This window comes from Hirundo rustica, chromosome 6, assembly GCF_015227805.2.
Source record: "Hirundo rustica isolate bHirRus1 chromosome 6, bHirRus1.pri.v3, whole genome shotgun sequence".
Classification (NCBI taxonomy): Eukaryota; Metazoa; Chordata; class Aves; order Passeriformes; family Hirundinidae; genus Hirundo; species Hirundo rustica.
The window spans coordinates 39,444,057-39,463,344 of NC_053455.1; the positions used below are offsets into that span (position 1 = coordinate 39,444,057).

The 19,288-nt window shown below is 39.5% G+C and overlaps 1 protein-coding gene across 8 annotated transcripts in view; it reads right to left on the minus strand.

Annotated features, from left to right (window-relative positions):
* AMBRA1 (autophagy and beclin 1 regulator 1) overlaps positions 1-19,288 on the minus strand; it is a 125,814-nt gene that overhangs the window by 78,157 nt on the left and 28,369 nt on the right. For all 8 annotated transcript variants that reach the window (XM_040067362.1, XM_040067359.1, XM_058421025.1 and 5 more), the window contains 2 exons: positions 14,786-14,872; positions 10,236-10,418 (listed from right to left, as the gene is read on the minus strand). In XM_040067362.1, coding sequence (XP_039923296.1) covers positions 10,236-10,418; positions 14,786-14,872 — 270 coding nt within the window. The remainder of the gene's footprint in view (positions 1-10,235; positions 10,419-14,785; positions 14,873-19,288) is intronic.

Sequence of the window (19,288 nt, forward strand, 5' to 3'; positions counted from 1 at the left end):
CCCTGGTGCTAGCTGAAGATTATTTCTGCACCCTCTAAAAAGGAAAATAAAAAACACCCTACAGATGAGTGAAAAGGAGTGGCACTTTGTTTTATTTCTGTACTAGATACAACCTTTTGACAAAGGGAGGAGAGCAGATGTTAGCACATTGCATGAAGCACTCCAGCAAGAAATGAGAAGTTTCCAAGGCTCCCTACAGTACTGATGAAGATCTAATGCTCTACTTTCTATTTAGTGTCAACTACCTACAGATTCATTAGCTAATGATTCACAGTGGATAGTTTAATTAATATTACCTGCAGAAGTGGAAAGCAAATCCCCCAGTGTGTGTGTCTGTGTCTACACAAAAAAAAAGCCTGCTCTATAAAGCAATTCAATAACCTTGCTAAAGAAAATGAAATAAACCATAGCAAAGTGACAAGGGAAACGTAATACTCTACTTATTAACACACTAATTTGTCTCAGCAGGAAAACTGCAAGAACCAAGAAATGGTCAAAATAACTTGGTTAAGGTCTGGCTCAAAATTCAGGCTGTTTTCATTTATTCAAATACCAGGGTGGGACATATCAGAACAGTGATGTGGAGAATAAAAGTTGGTAGGGGAGAAATAGTATTAACGCTAACCTACAATGGAGCAAGAAAAGAAAGCAATTCTGAAACATTCAGGAGAATTACAGACATTTAATAGGGCATAAGAAGGTTGCAAGTTTATCCTAAATTGGACAAGACAGTCAAATCCCCTTGGATTTTTCTTCTATTTTGCTTGTTGAGAGAAAAATTGACAATAATTGACCAATGTAAATTTAACAGACCAGCAACGCCAGCTATGAAAACAGAGAAAGAGATACGAAATTTTGGATCCTGAATTTTGGAGAAAAAGGATTTCTTTTTCATCTGGTAACTTGGCTACTGCATTAATAACAGTGGATACAGAAGACAGTAAGGACCAAAAAAGCGCCATGTTCTGCTTTTTTGTCTTGGCAAGAATTCACTTTAATATTTAGAGATTGTTGTATCAGGAAGTGAAATTAAACACACAGCATGGGATTTCTAATGCAATCTGTTGGTCTAACTGTTCCCATTGTAGTCAATATTAAAACTCCCACTGACTACACTGCCAACAGAATTAGGTCAACAATGACCATTTTGAAAAGCCATTTAATTACCAAAGCCAGCACCAGTAAGCCATGTAAGTTCAGAAGAATCAAATTATGTCTCACCAAGCCAATTGTTTCATTTTTTCAGCATTTTATCACATTTTGTGCAATCCAATTTAAAATGCTAAATCTATTTGACTTGCAGGGGTTAGACCCTCACATACAATAGAAATGCTAAATAATTGTTTGAGTGGCACCTACTACTGTCCTTAAAGGTTGACACTGGAATTTACAGCATCTTCATGTAGCAGAAAAAATCCAATGTTTGAAGCACTTTGAAGTTTGAGAAAATGTGAACTATCTGTACTGACTTGCTATATTTTTTTTTGTTAATTGCAGTAGGTTACTCAGAGGAGATGGGACAGAGGGCAGGAGAAGACCAAAGGCCCTATCAAGAGCTCAGAGGAGGTTACCAGGCACTGCAAACTTATTTGGCTTTAGTGGTTGCTCAGGTCTGACTGCAAGTCCTCTAAAGAGGGTTCCTGGAAGCTGTCATATTAAACTAGTCATACTAAAGCAGAAGCAGATCCTGAAATCCTGCCATCCACTTCACAGGATTCATTGCTGATTGGGAAGAAAACAGATGATCCCTACCTTTAGAAGAGTGTACTCTTCTGGAGTTACACAGTACTACAAGATGAAGTTTTACAAAGGGTATAGAAGTAGGAAAAAAATGATGAAGGGGACATTACTTTTGCTGGTGGTTCTACGAACATGTTGATTGCTTTCCAGCAGCATCCTGATGGGTAAGGTAACAGACATTGTTGGGAATGCTAAGACAGAAAGTTAGCTACTAGCTTCACCACGGAGAGGAGCAGCAAATACCAGATATTAACACTTTAGTTTTTATCTGTCTGATGCTGCAAGATCCTGAGCATCTAACAGAAATTAATTTAGAGAAAAATGGGAGCACTTCTAGTAAATAAGCCTCTCAAAATTAAGAGGTAAACACAAAATAAATAAAACATTATCATTCTGAATATTTTAGTGAGATACAGGCATACTAGAAGACAAAAGGAAAAGCCACACTGCAAGCTGGTTGTAATTCTGCATAGGGGCATAGTAGCTAAAACACTATCTCCTGGATCAGCTGGACTAGAATCTTATTCAAAAATAAAAGTTCCATACAGTATGTGCTACTTTACTCACAATCCTCAAGTCTTGGAGAAGTTACAAATTCAAACCAGGAAAAGGGGACCACTCTAATTCTGGCTCTGGGGACAAGTGTATCTCACCCAAAACCAGGATTATGTTAAAGACTGAACATTAAAGACAGCTAACTTATCTAAGCAGAGAGTTAATTCCACAAGTAGATACAAAGAAGGAAGTCAGGAGAATAAGTTCTGTCAAAAAGGGTACAAATATTGACATTCACAGACATTAAAATTACTACCACATGGTTCTTTTAAAGTATATCTAAAAGATCATACATAATCAGGTAAAAATAAAAGTTATACATTTATACACCCATCTTTGAAGGATGTGACCATTACTGAAGGAGAAGTACTTAAGGCGGAACCAAAGGAAACAAGAAGAAACAAGAGAAACAAGAAAAACAAGAAAAAGTGCATTTGTTACACAAAAAGACTTTCCTAGCACTAAATGTATGACTGTGGAGCGAAGTCCTAAGTGTAACACTGGAAGCCAAAAACAATCGAAGAATAAAAATAGAGAAACTACAAAGAGTGATGGTGGCCAGCTGGAGAGACAGAAACTAGAATAGATTTTTAATACAGTTAATTGATAAAGAAGTTAGCCAAGTCACCCAAGCCTTTCCATCATTCTATGTTCTTCTGAAGGCTGAAATACCAGTCTCTCACTAGGAGCTTTTTTAAAGGAACTCCAGAGAAAATATGTATCTATTTATCAACTATAACTTCCCATAAAACAGCAGACTGCTCAGTTACTAATGGCTCTGCTGGCCAGAGAGAAACAAATCCCCCAGCCTTGATTACCTCTCAGAGCACCGTTCAGGGGAAAATGTATTTACAAGATTAAAAATGGCACTTCAGAAGATCAAGTGTTTCAGAAAACCACCACCTATGAGAGGTCAAGAGAAATAGCAGTACTTGCCTGTAAAATGCCAAGGATTAACTGCTTCAGAGAAAGACTGATTTGGAACTAGAATGAAGCACACTTTTCTAGGCGCATGATCCAGTTATTTCTATTTTAATCACCTCACTGTGTGGTGAGCTCACAAATTGATGATGTTGTTTTAGAGTAAGACCAAATACTTCATAGCTACAGTGAATCATTAGAAAGCAGAAACATCAGCAGCCAGACAAAGCTGGCGAGGCACCAACTTTTGTCTCTTTTTTAAAAAAATACATTGCACTGTTGCTTCCAAAGGAAACAGAACTGAAGCCATAATTTCACAAGCAATGCAAACCTGTTGGACCTAAGGGCTTCAAGAATGCAGACCACTACCTGCTTTGCATGGCCAGCAACAAACCACTAACAGCTTGCTTCCTAATCACTCTCATTAACACCAGACTTCACCTACTAGGCGACCCAGTTTGACTTCTGAGTTGCACAGACGTAAAATAAAAGCAAAAGGAAAACAACAGAGAGAGTTTAGATTGGGCAGAAAAACTCAAGAGGTACCATCTTGACATCAAAACTGTTTCTATGGACTCAGGCAACCCACAGCATGGAGTGTGACCAGAGCTTTTCTCGCAACTGCCACCTTTCTAAAGGCACGCATTCTTTCACCACCCTGATATGAAGACACTTGCCTTGCTGGAATGTGACTTAATGGTACAGCAACTTTATGCTGGAGAGGTCAGCAAAACCCTGCAGTACTGCTGCAAGGAAACAGTTACTGCCTGTTCACTGCATCCATGCAGCATTACTAGACACTCTGACCAAGATAAGGGGAATACAAAAGACTAATGAAAGATAAAGATTAAAAGAATAGGGAAAGTGAAGCTGCAGGCTACTATGAGTAGATCACAAGACAAACTAGCACTCTAACTTATCCCTGAAAAATTAAGTACAAAGAGTAGATTCAGTATCACCCCCATTCATCCAGCACTTGTAACTTTCTTAGTCTGAAACTGTGTTTAAGATGATGAATATAGTTAACATAAATTGCTGTGTACCTGGAAGTGACATCCCAGCGGTAACTGCTTCAGAAACCTCTAGCAGAGAAGAAAAAAAACCCAGAAAGTGACCACCAAGTTACATGCATTTGCATCTGCTTTGAAAGCCAGTTTTGAAAAGGCCCATCTTCATCAAAAACAATGATGCTGTGCCATATGAGGCAAGAAACAAAGGCAGATGAAAAAAACACAAAAAACCGATAAAGGAGCTCTGGGAAGAAAGAAACAAAGGTAGACACTTACAAATAGTGACCCTGCTGTATGTGAACTCAAACAGCAAATTGCTAGCAAGAATATTATCTGGAGATGCTCAAGAAAGACAGATAAACTGTCCCATCTAATATCTCCAGGAAAAAAAGCTACATTTTCTGCAGTATACTGACCTGTCACGGATCCTAAAAATCCATTTCCATCCGCACTTGCATGACATGAAGAGACTATTGAGATTCTCACATCTCCTATATGTCTTTTGTTAACTTCAGACGTAAACATCAGGATGGCAAGGAGAAAAATTAAAAACCCCAGCCTAATTGCTTTTAGAAATCTTGTAGTTTGGATTTGATACCACTAACTCTACAAAAAAAGGTTACCACTGATCAAGTCATCTCTCTTATGCACCTTCACTATGTCCTATGAGAGCTTAACACTTGGCATCCCATTCATTCAAGGTTAAGGCGTCACCTTAACCTACAGACCCCTAACAGAGTAAAGCTCTTTCTTTACCTCTGGGATTCCTCATACTTCTGTCTCCACAATGACAGAGCTTGTCTCAGCATTCTGTAGCTGTAGATCAAAAGCACTATGCTTAATTTAAGTGTCACAAAAAAGCTTTAATCATTCCAATCTCTCCTTTCTCCTGCCAAGAAAACCCGGCTACTATTTGAAGAAGTTCCTTTTTTTCAAGAAATTGAAGGTTGTCAGAAAGGAAAAAAACCACTCTGAAATACATGAGTGCATGGTGGACAGCCGTGAAGGAGGACAGTAAAGATCAAGACTTTACAAAAAGAGTCCCAGTTCTACCCACGTGCTCTCAGTAGCTGGTGTGCTAAGGGAAGTCAGAAGGTGCACAGTGAATTGATTGCACTGCTGCAGGTTAGTGCTCCCATTGCTCTGTGTCTCTAGCAAACAGTGATACTGAGCCAGACTGAAAAGGCAGAGACTGGATTTAAACACACACGTGGACTTCCGTCACAAGGGTAAAGAAGTTATTTCAGTAACTGGCAATCTCCAACCTCTCCCTTCACTGAAACTTTCCAAAATCTTTCTGTCTCAGCCATCAAGCAAACCACGTGCTTATTCTCACCATAACACACAAATCCCTGCTTGAAACTCACTTCCACTGTTCCACTTGAGGAGCAATAGAGAGAACAGAATCCAAAACCAAACCTACTACCCCAACAGACACTACTGAGTAACCACACTGCCATAGCCATTGTCTTCCCTCTTCTCTCCCATTGCATAATGTTAGTTCAGACACAATTGCATCCAGAAAGTTATGAATTAATATTGTCAAGCATCAGTGCCCCAGTCAAGGTTTCTAAAGAAGCCAACAACAAAATATACTTTAAATGAAGACCTTCCAGGAGAAGGGTGATTGCCTGGATATCTCACACAAATGTCTAATCAGACATGCACTTTTCTTAACACAAAATTCAAACCAGAATACCAGCTTGAAGTGGAGCACTAACTATGACACAAACCAGACTCCCAAACAAAACATTTCACCTATGAAAGAGGCCAAAAAGAATCTACTACACGATTCTCCAAAATGAATGAAAATTACATAGAAGACACTGGAAGTAAGACTTGCAGCTTTACAGTGGCAGTTGGCTGGCAAGCTGAGATGCTAGAACCTTTCAAGACAAGAGGCTGCTGGAAGAATTTAGATTTGGCAGTTCTTGCCAAGACAGTGTCAATAAAGCAACCAAAAATGGCAGGAGGCAAGTATGACAAATACTCATGTATCTTATGCACTTACAAGGAAACCCTTGCAAGATGCTCACCTGAGAAACCACAACTCTTGGTCTAGAACGTACCTTAAACAAAAGGATTTTAAAGTGACAAATAAAGCCAAATAACATCACTCTGAATCTTGTAAGCTTTCTCTGTGTGATTAATCACTTTTGCAAAGCAAGAGCCTGCTTCTAACAAAACTAGAAGGTCTATTAGGGTATCAGTAAACCAGTGCCTACAGTTCTCATATTTTCTGTCTGAATGCTCGTGGTGTCTCAAAAGAAATTAAACAGATGAAGCACTAAAACAAGACTTCAGCCTGTGAGGTTAAACCCATCTTGTTATAGAGACACAATGAAGACCTTCCTAGCCTGGGGCAATTGCACAACTGAGTGGATCCACGCCAGCACAAACCCTCCAATGAGGAAGGAAAAAGGACGAAACAGAACAGGGAAAAGCTGGAGACATGAAAAGAGTGTAATCTCCAAGCTCCCTCATACTTTTATTCTGTCAGGCAGCCCACTCTCAAAAGGAGTCAGAGGAGTCAGCCACGGTCACACCTTCAGCCTTAGCTTGAAAACCTTTTTTGAACTGTACTGAAGGCTTTCAGAGCTGGTGCACTGTCCTATATATCTGCTTTTTCAGTCTGACAGACGAAACAAACCTGCATTTCCATATTTGTTCCCATAGTTACTGCAGACAAAAAGGGACATAGATGGCCAAAATTCACCTACAGAAACACCTTCACATTCTCATCATGGTGACAAATTCAGAACTACAAATGAAAGAAAGGAGATTGCACTATCCAAAGAGTCCTAGAAGCATCACCCAGTCTTTAACACCAAAAAGCTGTTCTAGACTAAAGAAAGTCTATAGAAGAGACCAAATCAAAACTCTTGAAAAACTCAAAAGAAAATAGTTTAGCTTTTAAAAATCTAAATTTACTATGTGATGCAAACATAAGATACTCAAATAAGAACTTGAAATTAAAAAGTTCAAGTTGTATAATTTGTCTATAAAGAATCTGTTTTTGCTAGTTATGCTGGAAGACTCAAAGTGATGACATTCTTCATTCAGAGGTTCTTATTCCACAACTCAGGAAGCTTTTTCATTTTAACTTAGGATTCTACTAAAGCTAACCTTAAAACCCACTCATATCAATCTATCTGGTAATAACCTAATATTACAATCCGTATATATATTACAAACTGCATTAAATGCTTTTATGAAGACATGACTAAGTTTACAGTTGACAGTTGCATTCAATAAGCAGTAAGATGACATCAGTGACAGGTTAAACACAGGGAGCACATGTAGAGAGAGAACATCTCATCAGACTGAAAAACACAGGTATAGTGTGTCTCCCTCCTCCTCTCCTGTCCATAAAAGCTGGTGTAAAAGAAGGATATTACTAACACCTATAAAAAAAAACTACTTCAGATTCTTATACCAACACTATTTCTATTGTCATCACAAACTAAATGTATATACGGATGAATTCACCCTTGACTGAGACACAGGAGAGGCTTTAACTTAAATTCAGAGGCCATAAGCACACAAACAGTGCACAGGCCAAGTTTTTCATGCCCTTTACTAGGCCATTAGATAAACAAAACTGAAAAAAGACAAAATGAATTTTTGAGGAGAAAAAAATCCTTTAAATCCCACAAAATATGAAAGCAGAGGAAGGCTTGTCTCCCAGGCATCCTGCACAAGCACAGGGTTCACTCCTTACCCAGTGCTCTATGCATAGTAAAACCAACTGGTGCCTAATGTCATTTACATCTTTCTCCTAATCTCTGGGAAACTAAAAGAGATTATTTACCAATTATATTAGCCAGATTGGAAAGATAAAGTACCAAGGCAATTTTCTGGCTTTTCTGGGGAAAAAAAAAGTTCCCTGTATTTCAGGAGAAAAGCATGAGCTGCAGACAGCAGCAACAACCCTCCCTATATCCAATCTTGAGACACAGGGAAGCCACAGCATCTAAACCACAGGGAGAAAAATCACCCATGAAGCAGTATGTGACTGCACAGGTGAACAAGCAAGGAAGGAGGGATACAGGAGCAGAAAGGAGAAGCAAGAACTCTGTGAGACATTTAATTGTGAAGTCTCAGCAGAAGAAATCAAATGAGTCACAAGAAGTTCCAGCTCTAGGGACCCCCGCACAGCGGCCCTCTCTAATCAGCCAAGAGAAATAATGAAGCAGGGAAGTAAAGACAGCAGGTCTTGAGTGCACACACCAGAATTCGATATGAAATATTCAACCAACAAATTCACACACTGCACATTAAGGAATAAACACTTCTTTTTGCTCAGTATGAAATGAAAGACAACCAGAGTATGGCTGATTGAATTGCTTCCCTGACTGGGTGCTCTTACTGTGTGAACATTATCTGCAGGGGAACACACTTTTCTACAGGCATTTGCCTGGCTCTGTGAACGAAGAACGTGCCATCATTTTACTTCTCCAGCAGAACAAGCTGCCCCAGACAAATAAAATGGAATAATGGAAATAGTAAGGTCTGTGCTTGCAGCACACCCACTTCACAAAAACAGGCCCAGCAGCCACTGTACTTCTGCTCTTCCAGACCACAAAGATCCTTGAGAAAACGCAGAAGAGCCACTGCCTAATAGCTTATTGGCCCTCATCTAAATTTTACACAAATAAAGCCACAATGAGAGGGAAAGACATTCTCTCACCCTGCACTTCAGAATATTCAATTGCTGGAGCATGAAATGACAGCTTCACAGAAAAACTTTCTAAGAAAAAAATAGTTTACCACCACTTAAAAGTTAGAAAGGGATTAGTATCTTGCTTTTGGGAATAGCTAGTGTGACTAGTGTCCTTCATAAAAGGGACTTCACCCCGTCACAAAGGACATGGAGCTTTAACAACATGTCATCTCAAGTACGTGCCACTGCAGCAAGTGAATGTGCAAATTAAAATAGTAGGGAAGTTGACAGCATCCTTTGCTGGCAGCTGCAACATAACAACCCAGATTTTTTTGAGGAGTTCACAGCTCCCATCAAACACACCTCCCTACTATACTATAACCATAGAATGCTTCTACAACCATGCTCAGAATTATCCTATGTTTTAATTACAGTATACACAAATTGGGGAAATTCAGCGAAATAAGTGAGGCTACTCAGGGAAAATCCCATATTTAAAAGGAAATTACTGCAGACAGGCTAGAAAGGTCGTATTCTCTTTGCTGCTAAAATGGATTTTAATCTAAATTCCTGAGCTTTTGGTCTACATGCCATCTTAAAGAATACATTACTATACTCTTCCTTTTTTTAAAAAGGGTTTGCAGTAAATTTTTATGCTGGGTATCACTGGAAGTCCAAAAGCAGATGCTGGAGAACAGACTTTAAAAGTTTGTCAGCAAAACCACAGAAGGAAATACAGTGGCTAACAGAAATACTGTTCGAAGGTTTGGATGCAGATCCATTCCTCACTGACAAAAGAGGCCTTTTTATCTCCTTACAGGAATAAGCCTTAATCACCAAATTTAAAAAAAAAATCCCAAACCAAACAAAAAAACCCCAGCTGACAATCCCAGGAATGTCAGCTAATTTGACAAAGCTAGAGAGAGCAAGAAAAAGCAACAGGACATGTTTGTCTGTCTCCTATAGCCTTAGACCAAAGAACTAAGTCTTGCAAAGCCTCTTAGTGACTCTCGTTCTGTCTCAAGATTTGACAACTCTAGCAAACTCTTGGTTCCCTATCTGTTCCATTGGAGAAAAAGATTCTTGTTTTCTTTATTTATCCAGTCTTCTAAATGTGGTTGAGATACCCTAACGTGTTGAAGACAGTCTACAACATCCTTAATTTTCCTAACAGAAATGACAAGACCTAATTTTAGCAATCAATAATCTAATTATTGATTGAATTATTTAACCTGTTCCGACAAGAAGCCTAAGGTGTCTTTGGTCGATGAACAGTTGGGAACTAGAAAGCAGTCCTGTACTGACAACAGACACAAGCAAGAGGGCTAGGCAGCACACACACTTACTCAAAATCTTCAAATTCCAGATCATTTCCCTCCACAGATGGGCTTGAGTTCTCTGAAGTGGAAGCAGAGGAGGAGGAAGAGCGGAGACGGTTTTGCTGATATCGCATAGAGCGTTGTCGAATACTGTCCCTCCGGGAAAGATACTGGATCATCCTCTGAGCATAATATGCAGCAGGAGACAACCTGAGCAAGAAAAAGATACACAAATACTCCTTACATAAGTATAGAATGCCAGCCAGTCATCATTTTCCTTTTGAACTCCAATTGCCAGGCCAGTAACAGCCTATCACAAGATAGTCTGTTTACATCTTATCTGTAAGATAGAGTAAATAAAGAAAGCAAGGAAAAGTAACTTTCCCTTTATATGCTATACACCCACATGATCCCCTTTGCAAACAGAAACAACTCACTGTACCTACAGACAAAAAGCTAATCCACAGAACAAAGAAATTTGCTTCTTGGGACTCTCTGGAGTTCAATGATTCATTTATTACCAGTTCATTCAAGTAAGCTCAGCAAGCATCACTTACAAGAACCCAACCCAGTCCCAATGTGAACTCTGCCTGCAATGCCAGAGAGCAGCACTGTTCAAATAAACATTGAGGGAAGGTGCCGTTGTTCTGATGGTACTTAGCAAGTACCATGGAATATCAAGCAGGGGAAAAAAAGATCTCACATCTTTAACTACTTTGTAATCTAAATGGTAGGGGGTTTATACAGTGGCAATTTCAGCAGATCCACTAGGTATATGTTAAGTGGAGCTTTAAAAGCCTTGCATCCCACCTGAAAGGAAATCTTTCCGCTGTAATTAACTCTTCATTCTCTCTCATGCATAACCCAGCACTTGTTTGCATCAGCTATCACACACCAATATTACTCTCTTGAGACAGGCAAACACATCCTCTCTTTTCCTACCATGTGTATAGCCACCAGCTCCTCACACATGTTTTCTGTGACACACTTACTCACTGTTCAAATCCAGACACCTCAGATGCTTGACTTATCCTTTCATTAGCCTTATTTGGTTAGACTTGAATTCTAATTCGGGGGATGACAAGTTTAGGAGACAGACTACAGGTTCAGGGGTGTAAAAACTGAAGCCAAGAAGCATCAAAAGGGTAAGAGGAACAACACAATCAGCTTGATTCCTCCTGAATCTTTTATGCACTGTTTAATGAGTTAAACCTGTGCATGCTTACATAAAGAAGGCAGCTTTGCTGGACAAATGCATCACTTCTCTCTACTCCTCACAAGACTTAATAGGCCAAATACAAAAAAGCAAGGCATTACAGATGCACATTCATAAATGAGGAGCTGTTCTCTCCTCTGGGCTTTTTCATAAACCAAAGCCTTCGTGCATGCCTAAAATTAAATCTACAGTGTAATAGGTACAGAGAAAAAGGAGAGGAACATGGAAACAAGACAAACACTAGAAAACATGAACAGTGGTCTCAGCAGCCCAGCAGTGTAACCACTGAAACTTTTCTTTTTCCTAATATCACACCAAGGGAGAATTTTACAGAAGACTCTGAAGAATAAGTTTAGCAGTCTTCGAAAATCATGCAGGACATCAGAAGAAAAAACATGGTGATGCTTGTTAGAAGAAAGAGCAGGCAATAAAGAGTGGCCATAACCAATGACAAGACGCCAGATTCAGCTTCTTGACAGCACATGGTGTGTATACTGAATAAACTGAAAAAGATCTCCAAAGACAAAACAAGAAGCTTAAGTCTGATGCACAGAAAGAAAGGTGTAAGGGATAAAAATACTTTCTTGCTGCTTAGATTTTTTTTCTAGAGATATATCTAACAAACACCCTGTGATCCTTTATATATGCAGTCTGGGAACATATATAATTCTTATTGGGTATTTCTACTTAAAAAACCATTACTATAGGTGTTCTTTGATGACAGCTTAATTCGATTCGTCTGCAGATTGTTTTCTGAGCCCAGTACATATGGAAACTGTGGAGAATGACAGAAGAGCCAAGCTGACCTTAGGGAAGTTTAGCAAGGCCACTGAGAAATACCACTGCAGTCTGCATCAAAATATTCAGTCTAAATCTGAGGGAACTTCAAAAAATATTCTCCCCGCCTCACTGCTGACCTCGGTTATTCAAAATAGCACCATTACAGACAGTAAATGCAGAAACAAAACTAACACATACACAGGCTCTCAAAAATAAATTTTTCAGATCATGTAGTTTATATACCCTTTTAAAAAAGACTCCATTGGAGACAGCTTGATCTTAAGGAGGTATACATATTTAATATACATTTAAAACACATAAACACACATAGACATATATAGATGTTTATTAATAGATAGAGATGTGTTTCTTTCACCTTTGTTTCCTTTTTCCACCTTGTTATTTAACTTCTCAAAGACATAACTCTACAATTGGAACTCACGATGCTACAAAACCCCTTCAAAGTGCAGTAGCAGTCCTTTTAATCACTTTGCAAATTTCTAACTAGTTAAAGGGACAGTTAAAAATATCCTACTAACCCAGCACACCAGTAAAGTTTATGGAGGAAGACTCTAATCCTATCCCACTCAAACTTCCAGCTGGTACTGATCACGCCTCTATGAATCTCATCCTCTGAAAAGGACAGCGATATTTACTGGATTAAATTTACCCTCTCAGAAGAATTTTGAGACTGGACTTTTCATCCAAGGTTCCTTATAAACTCAAGCTACTATAGCTTCTACCATAACCTAAAACCACTTGAACTGTCACATGAAGAGCACAGTATCAGTTCTAATATGGCTTCAAGTAGAAAAATATTTCTGACCATGCCTCTTATGCTAGGAAATGTCTCAGGCATTGATCCTTTTTCATACATTTTATTGAGCTTCATCATAGCAGACATCTGACAGAACGGGAAAAAAAAATTCAGATACCTAGGCAGATACTCCTTTTCTTTTTTAAAAGGCAGCTCCCAGAGAGCTAGAATCAGTTCTTAAAATCTCTGCTCTATCAATCTGCCTGCTCTGGACAAGGCATTCCAGAAACAATAAATGGTGCCCTTCCAGCAATATAGCAGCTTTTGGCACTCAAAAATTAACCTGAATGTATTAATAGCTTTAAAGTAACATTTGCAGAATACAATTTTCATTTTTCCAGGTATATCAATAGCTTTACCTGCCATTTAACCAACTGTCATTTAGAAGCTTTTACATTTATCAGCATTCCTGACATGCAGTTGCCAAGACCTTCAGCAGTCACCAAGGTTGATTTCCCAAGGATCTTATATATAGGCAGCCCACACCACCTTACTTTCACTTCACTACACTTACATATACATCATTCCTAAGCCTCTGAATTATCTTTGTAAAGTAACTTTCTTCACAATAAATGGAAATCAGTCAAACATAAGATTTCACCTCTACAAGGCTGGATCTAGAGAGATAGTTAGCAAGGAGTTTTTACCAACACAGTTACACCATCTGGTCAGTTTGCAACACAGCCTTTTATATCAGAACTTGTACTTAAGATTATTATCTGTATAAAAATGCAGATTTTGTGGTTAATGATGAAGAAAACACAATAAACACCCCACCACCACACCCAAACCTCACAAAACAACAAAACTCCTTCACCAACTCAAGACTTAATTTTCAGTGGCATTCCTGTATTCTTCTTTATGATAAGTCCTAGTAGCCTTCAGTTCGTGCAGCTATCCAAGAGGTTCCCCAAAAGGCTAAATCAGATATATTTTACACTTACTAAATTTCCTCATTCATAGCTTTCCTGAACCCATCTAAAGAAAGCTTATTTGTCATGATTTATTCTTTGAAAGTTTCCAAAGCTGCTTGCTGTTCACGATTCTATCATTTCTTCTGACAGAGTCTTTGGGTCACATTATGCCATCTGTTGCTTTCTTAATACACTAAATAGAAACTGCAAAGATCATTTCTTTCCATTTTTGATAACTGCCACATTTGCTTTTTCTAGTCCTCTGAAACACTCCCACCTCTTTTGAAGATTAAGCAGCACTACAGGTGTTTCTATGTCTAATGTCAATGATTCATGACTCTTCAAAAATAATTGTCAGTATTTTGTTCTTAGTTAAGTATACATAACCTTCTGGCTACGCTCTCTCTTGTACAGATACATTTATGGAGACAATTCATGCTTCCAAGCGCATTGTCTGCTCACACCAGCTCCTAGTTGCCTTTACTGCATTTGTTCCTTCTCCCGAATAGACTACTTGTTTTTCTAATTCATTTTTCTTCAAAAGAGATTTTTAATATATTGGTATAGCTCATTTACTGTTGGACCTGTTTGCCACCTAGTGTTCTCCACCCCAAATGATTTCATGAATTCTTATGTGTTTACTTCAACAGAAATTCCTTCCTGTTTTCCTCATTTCCCCCCAGACTTAACAGCATCTGCTCACTTGTTTTGCTCTCTTTCCCCACAGCAAGTCATTAAGAAGGAGATAAGCCCAATATTAGAACCACTGCCAGAGGTTTCAATGAGTTATACTGAAGTTATGCTTTTGCACGTAAAACTTAAATGCCTTCAGACTGCATCTAGATCTTACCTGGCTGGATCTGGGTAGATTGGATGTTCTCGGGATCCTGCTCCATCATAGCGAGATAACGAAATGAGGGAAGACTCCAGCAACCTTCTGTAAAGGAAAAGCAAATTACAGTGTCAAAGACCATTCAGGAACATCCCCCCTATATGTGACCTACTTTCTGAAACCTCTTAAGATTATTTCTATCACTAGTGCAGCGAACTCTGCAACACACTGAACCATTCACTGATGCCGTGTTTTCACCACACAGGTATTCAAAGTTTTATATTCTCACTGCACAGGAGAAAGAACACCTCAGGTAAGGAAGAAGAGCGTTCCCATATCTGCTTCCAGGTTCCAAGAGAAGGATGTAGGTGCCCCTTTTCTGGAGACAACCCATCCCAATGTGTCAGGTCTATAGCACTACTACTGCACTGGCTATCTGTCAGATTCTTACCTACTCAAAGGTAGCTACACATGGAATGGGCTGGGGGACAGGGGACAAAGAACACCTGGTAGCATGTGGACTTTAAGGGCACCAATGGTGTCTTTTCATAGTAAGATCTTGAATCTTAGTCTCAAGGCTCTGAAAGAGAGGTTTTCAAGTACAAAAATTAAAAATGTTCCTTTCCTCTACATTGTAATCAGCCACAGGGAGAGATACTGAATATTCACTCAAGAAGTAAATGTATGCAAATGCAGCCAGATAGCCTGAAAATACAAGAAGCGAGACTGAGTCATGAAGGCAGCAGAATCACAAGTATATAGCAGGAACATGTCCCCCACCCTGGCTTCTACATGCACCTCTGTCTAGCTTCTGTCATAAATCAGAGGACAGCACTGTTTCAAGACTGACTCATGGCCTGTTGCAGCCACTAGATTAACACAAGAGAGATGATTTGGGCCAGGTATAGAAAGTGGAAATAACAGTTTCTAAGATTGCTGAGTTCCTTTCCAAGTCTTTCTACCTCAGGAGTCCTGTTAAATTTAGTTTTCCAGTCTGTAACTTAATGAAAAAGGTTGTGGTTTGAAAGTCAAAGAGGTCCAACACCACATCTGTTCTGCTCACTCACACACACACACACACACTTTCTTGAGAAAGGTTTGGATCTTTCAGTCTTAGCCCCACACTCATAATAATCTGTTAGCCTTTGCAGTGCAAGACAGCAAGTATCAATACAGGAAGCAGGAATAAAATCCACACCCAACCTCCCATTTATAGTCACATAAAGACAGTGGAGTTGCAAATGAGACATCTTTTTTCTCAGCAGCATCCCACCCATCAAGATCTCAAGAAAAAATTTTACTGTCTCCCAGCAATGAAAAAAAAAAAAAAATTTAATTTTACATTATAAATCTAGAATTCAGAAAATAGGGAGAGATTGCTTCAGTTTCCCAGCTGGAAAGGTCTGTGTCAACTTGAAAAACTCAGTACTTGCTGCAAAGCACTGACACAATGCATAAGGCAAGAAATCCTGTCCTTTCTAGAACAATGGTTGTTCAGCAACCGTTTGTCTTATTCAAGAACAGTTATTAAATCTCTAAAACTTGGAGATTAATTAATTCCCCTGGTTCCTAGGTTATTGAGTCAAAAGCTCTAACATTCAATGCTGCTAGATATTATGAATCCCTTGGCTATCCAAAATGTCATTATAGTTCAATCCTGTCTTACCAAACCCTTCCTTCTGCTCCAACTACACATCAATATGCGCAAAAAGCAGCCAGTCCAGAACAAACAGTGCTACAGCTTTACAAGGTGTATCTGAAGTCCTCTACCTGTGAGGTATACAGGTATATCTATTACTTGCATCACATATAAATGGCTTTAATTCCTTCTAGGGGAAAGGTAGACAGAAGAGATATTCTGCCTACTCATGCAGCTGGGCCCTTCTAAACCACTGGTTCAGAGACTAGGTTACTGCCACTGCAATACCAACATGCTCTTGAGAAATCTGCTTTTCTAAGCTGTTCCAAAACCAGCGTTTTGCATGCAACCTGGATATGCCAAAGCTGCCACCCTACCGGAACATCCTGCCTGATTACTGGACTTAGTCAAGGAGAAAGAGCTTCCAGAGCACGCATATTCTGGTAGGGTAACAAACCTGGAAACAGCAGCTTCCTCCTAATGTGAGCAATGCCTATGGTGTTCTGTTAATGTGTACACACAAATAATCATCAAACTCACTCCTGTCAAAAGTCTTGGTACCTACACACTGCACATCCCACCTTCTTTCCCAGACTTTAAGCATCTGCCCACTAAGTGGCACAGAAAAATCAAAGCCACAAGGGAAAATGACCAGTACATGCTGGATGGCCTAGCAAACTAAGTTAGAAAGAAGTCTCCTGATATTCTCCACCCATATTTGTCTTCTCACCTTTGGAAAAACTGGCAGCTGCATAGGATGATCATTGACTTTGAGTGATCACCTTCAGAAAGCATCCAGAAGCTATGCCGAAAGGAAACAAAATCTATACTACGCAGAGGACACCACAAGGGTGCAGGAGCAGGGCACACATCACTGTAACTTGGCATGGGTCTGCCAGGAGACCCTCCGCTTGGCTTGGGAACAGCATTTTTGGGAACCTGTAGTTCTCACCATGACACTGGAACAGATCCTTGAAATAAATATTTGAAGAATCTTGCTATAGCAGGTACTTGGCACCCCAGATGAGAATGGGTATGGGTTACTTTAGTAACCAACAGTTGCCTGAGCTACAGGATAGCCAAGTGTCCAGGTAAAGAGATTTCCTCTGGGCTTCAACAGCCCTGTGACATTACCTGAACAGGCTGCAACTCCATCCCATGCAGCAAAAACAGCTGCTGCAGCAGGAGTATCTCCTTTACCAGGGGGGCTCCCTTGGAAGACCAGTAGTTACTGGGTTATAAGGAATAGGATTACAAACTGTTAAACACATTCCCCGGAATCCCCTCTGAGCTTGCAATGTCTGAGTTGAATGGTCTCAGTTAAGATGGTCTTTCCAGCAAGAGCCTTCCAAGCCTGCCAAGAACAAATCCAGCTCCTGCACTACCTCATGCTGAGGCACACAGACCACAATATAGGGCCACATTCAGATCATGTGGACAAAGATGATTAATTCAGTTAACAGTAACGGCTAATAGCTAGAGTTGATTTTAAGTCTGATTAGCAGATGTTAATTATCCTGCAACTGTGCCCTCTCAGATCACAGAGCAATGAAGAGAGGGATATAAATACACATACATTGAATTTGAAAAAATTCAAAACAACGCAACAAGCAACCTCATGAGATCCAGACAGACCATCTCTCTGCTTAATGCTCCAGAGAATAACAATATCTGTAGAGAGGCAGAGTACTAAGCACAATTAAAATCCATTTTTAACTAGCTCATTCTAGACTCAGCCCTTGAGACCCAAAGTTACAAATCCAAATGCATTTAGTACTGACAAATGGGTTCAATAATAGATACACTGCTAAAATCATCGAAGTGTCTCATCTGTGTCACTGGTAATGTAACCTACTGTCCCTGAGGAAGGTGCAGATAAATATTCTTAAAGTAAGTCATGCTGCAACTCTGCCAAATCTTGTCACACTCATAGCTTCTGGCACCTGAAACCCCAAAAGAGACACAGGCTATTTGTTTTCAGTAAACCCAAGGTGAAAGGTAGCCCACAAACATAATCCATGGATGAAGAGAAGTAGCTCTGTTGCAGTAAACTGCTAGCCGCTAAATATTTAAGTTTCCAACAGAGAAGCACGAAAAGAGAGAAAAGAAATGCATATTGCTTGTATCTCCTTTTGAAACGTTTCAGCAGATCACGCTTGACACCTGAATCCTTTCTGCAGCTTAGAGCAACCTCCTCCTCTCCTACATCCCCCATTTTTGCTATCCAGATATATAACAGGCTAACACTAGGCTCTGTGGAAGCAATTGCTCCACTATCTCTGTCTAGACAATATGAAATTGTCACAAATGACATCTAAAGTACAATTAGCAGAGAAACTGCAATTTCTACTCTCTTCCCCCGCTCACCAGGAAAAAAAAAAAGAAAAAAAATCACACATTATCATCCTCCAGGTTGTCAGTCAATCCTGCAAATGATGAAGAAAAAATTAACTCCGCTCACCCTGAGAGATGCTTCTGTCCCAGCTTGCTAAATTAGGAGGAGGGGGATTGTAGTTTTCATTTGGTTTATTTTTTTTTATTAAAACTACTATAAGATATAAATTGCCTCTGTTCAGCAGCATTGAAATCTCAACTCTCTGAGATCAGGTTCCTTTTCTGTCAGACATCAATAGCTCTGGAACTGCTGCTCTACACTTGCCCTGTTAACTCGGGTGTGTGGCAATCACTAGTAAGGGGGTAAAAGAAGCAGACTCCAAGTTAGGTGACACCTCTAGACAAGGGAGAGAGAAAGAGTGCATAGACACAAGACATTACAAGCAGAAGAGGGAGATTTTTCAGGAATGAAGCTGAATGCCAGAAATTACAGTTTAAGGGGAAAAGTTCATTAAGCAATCTCCTCATAGCACATCAGACATTGAACT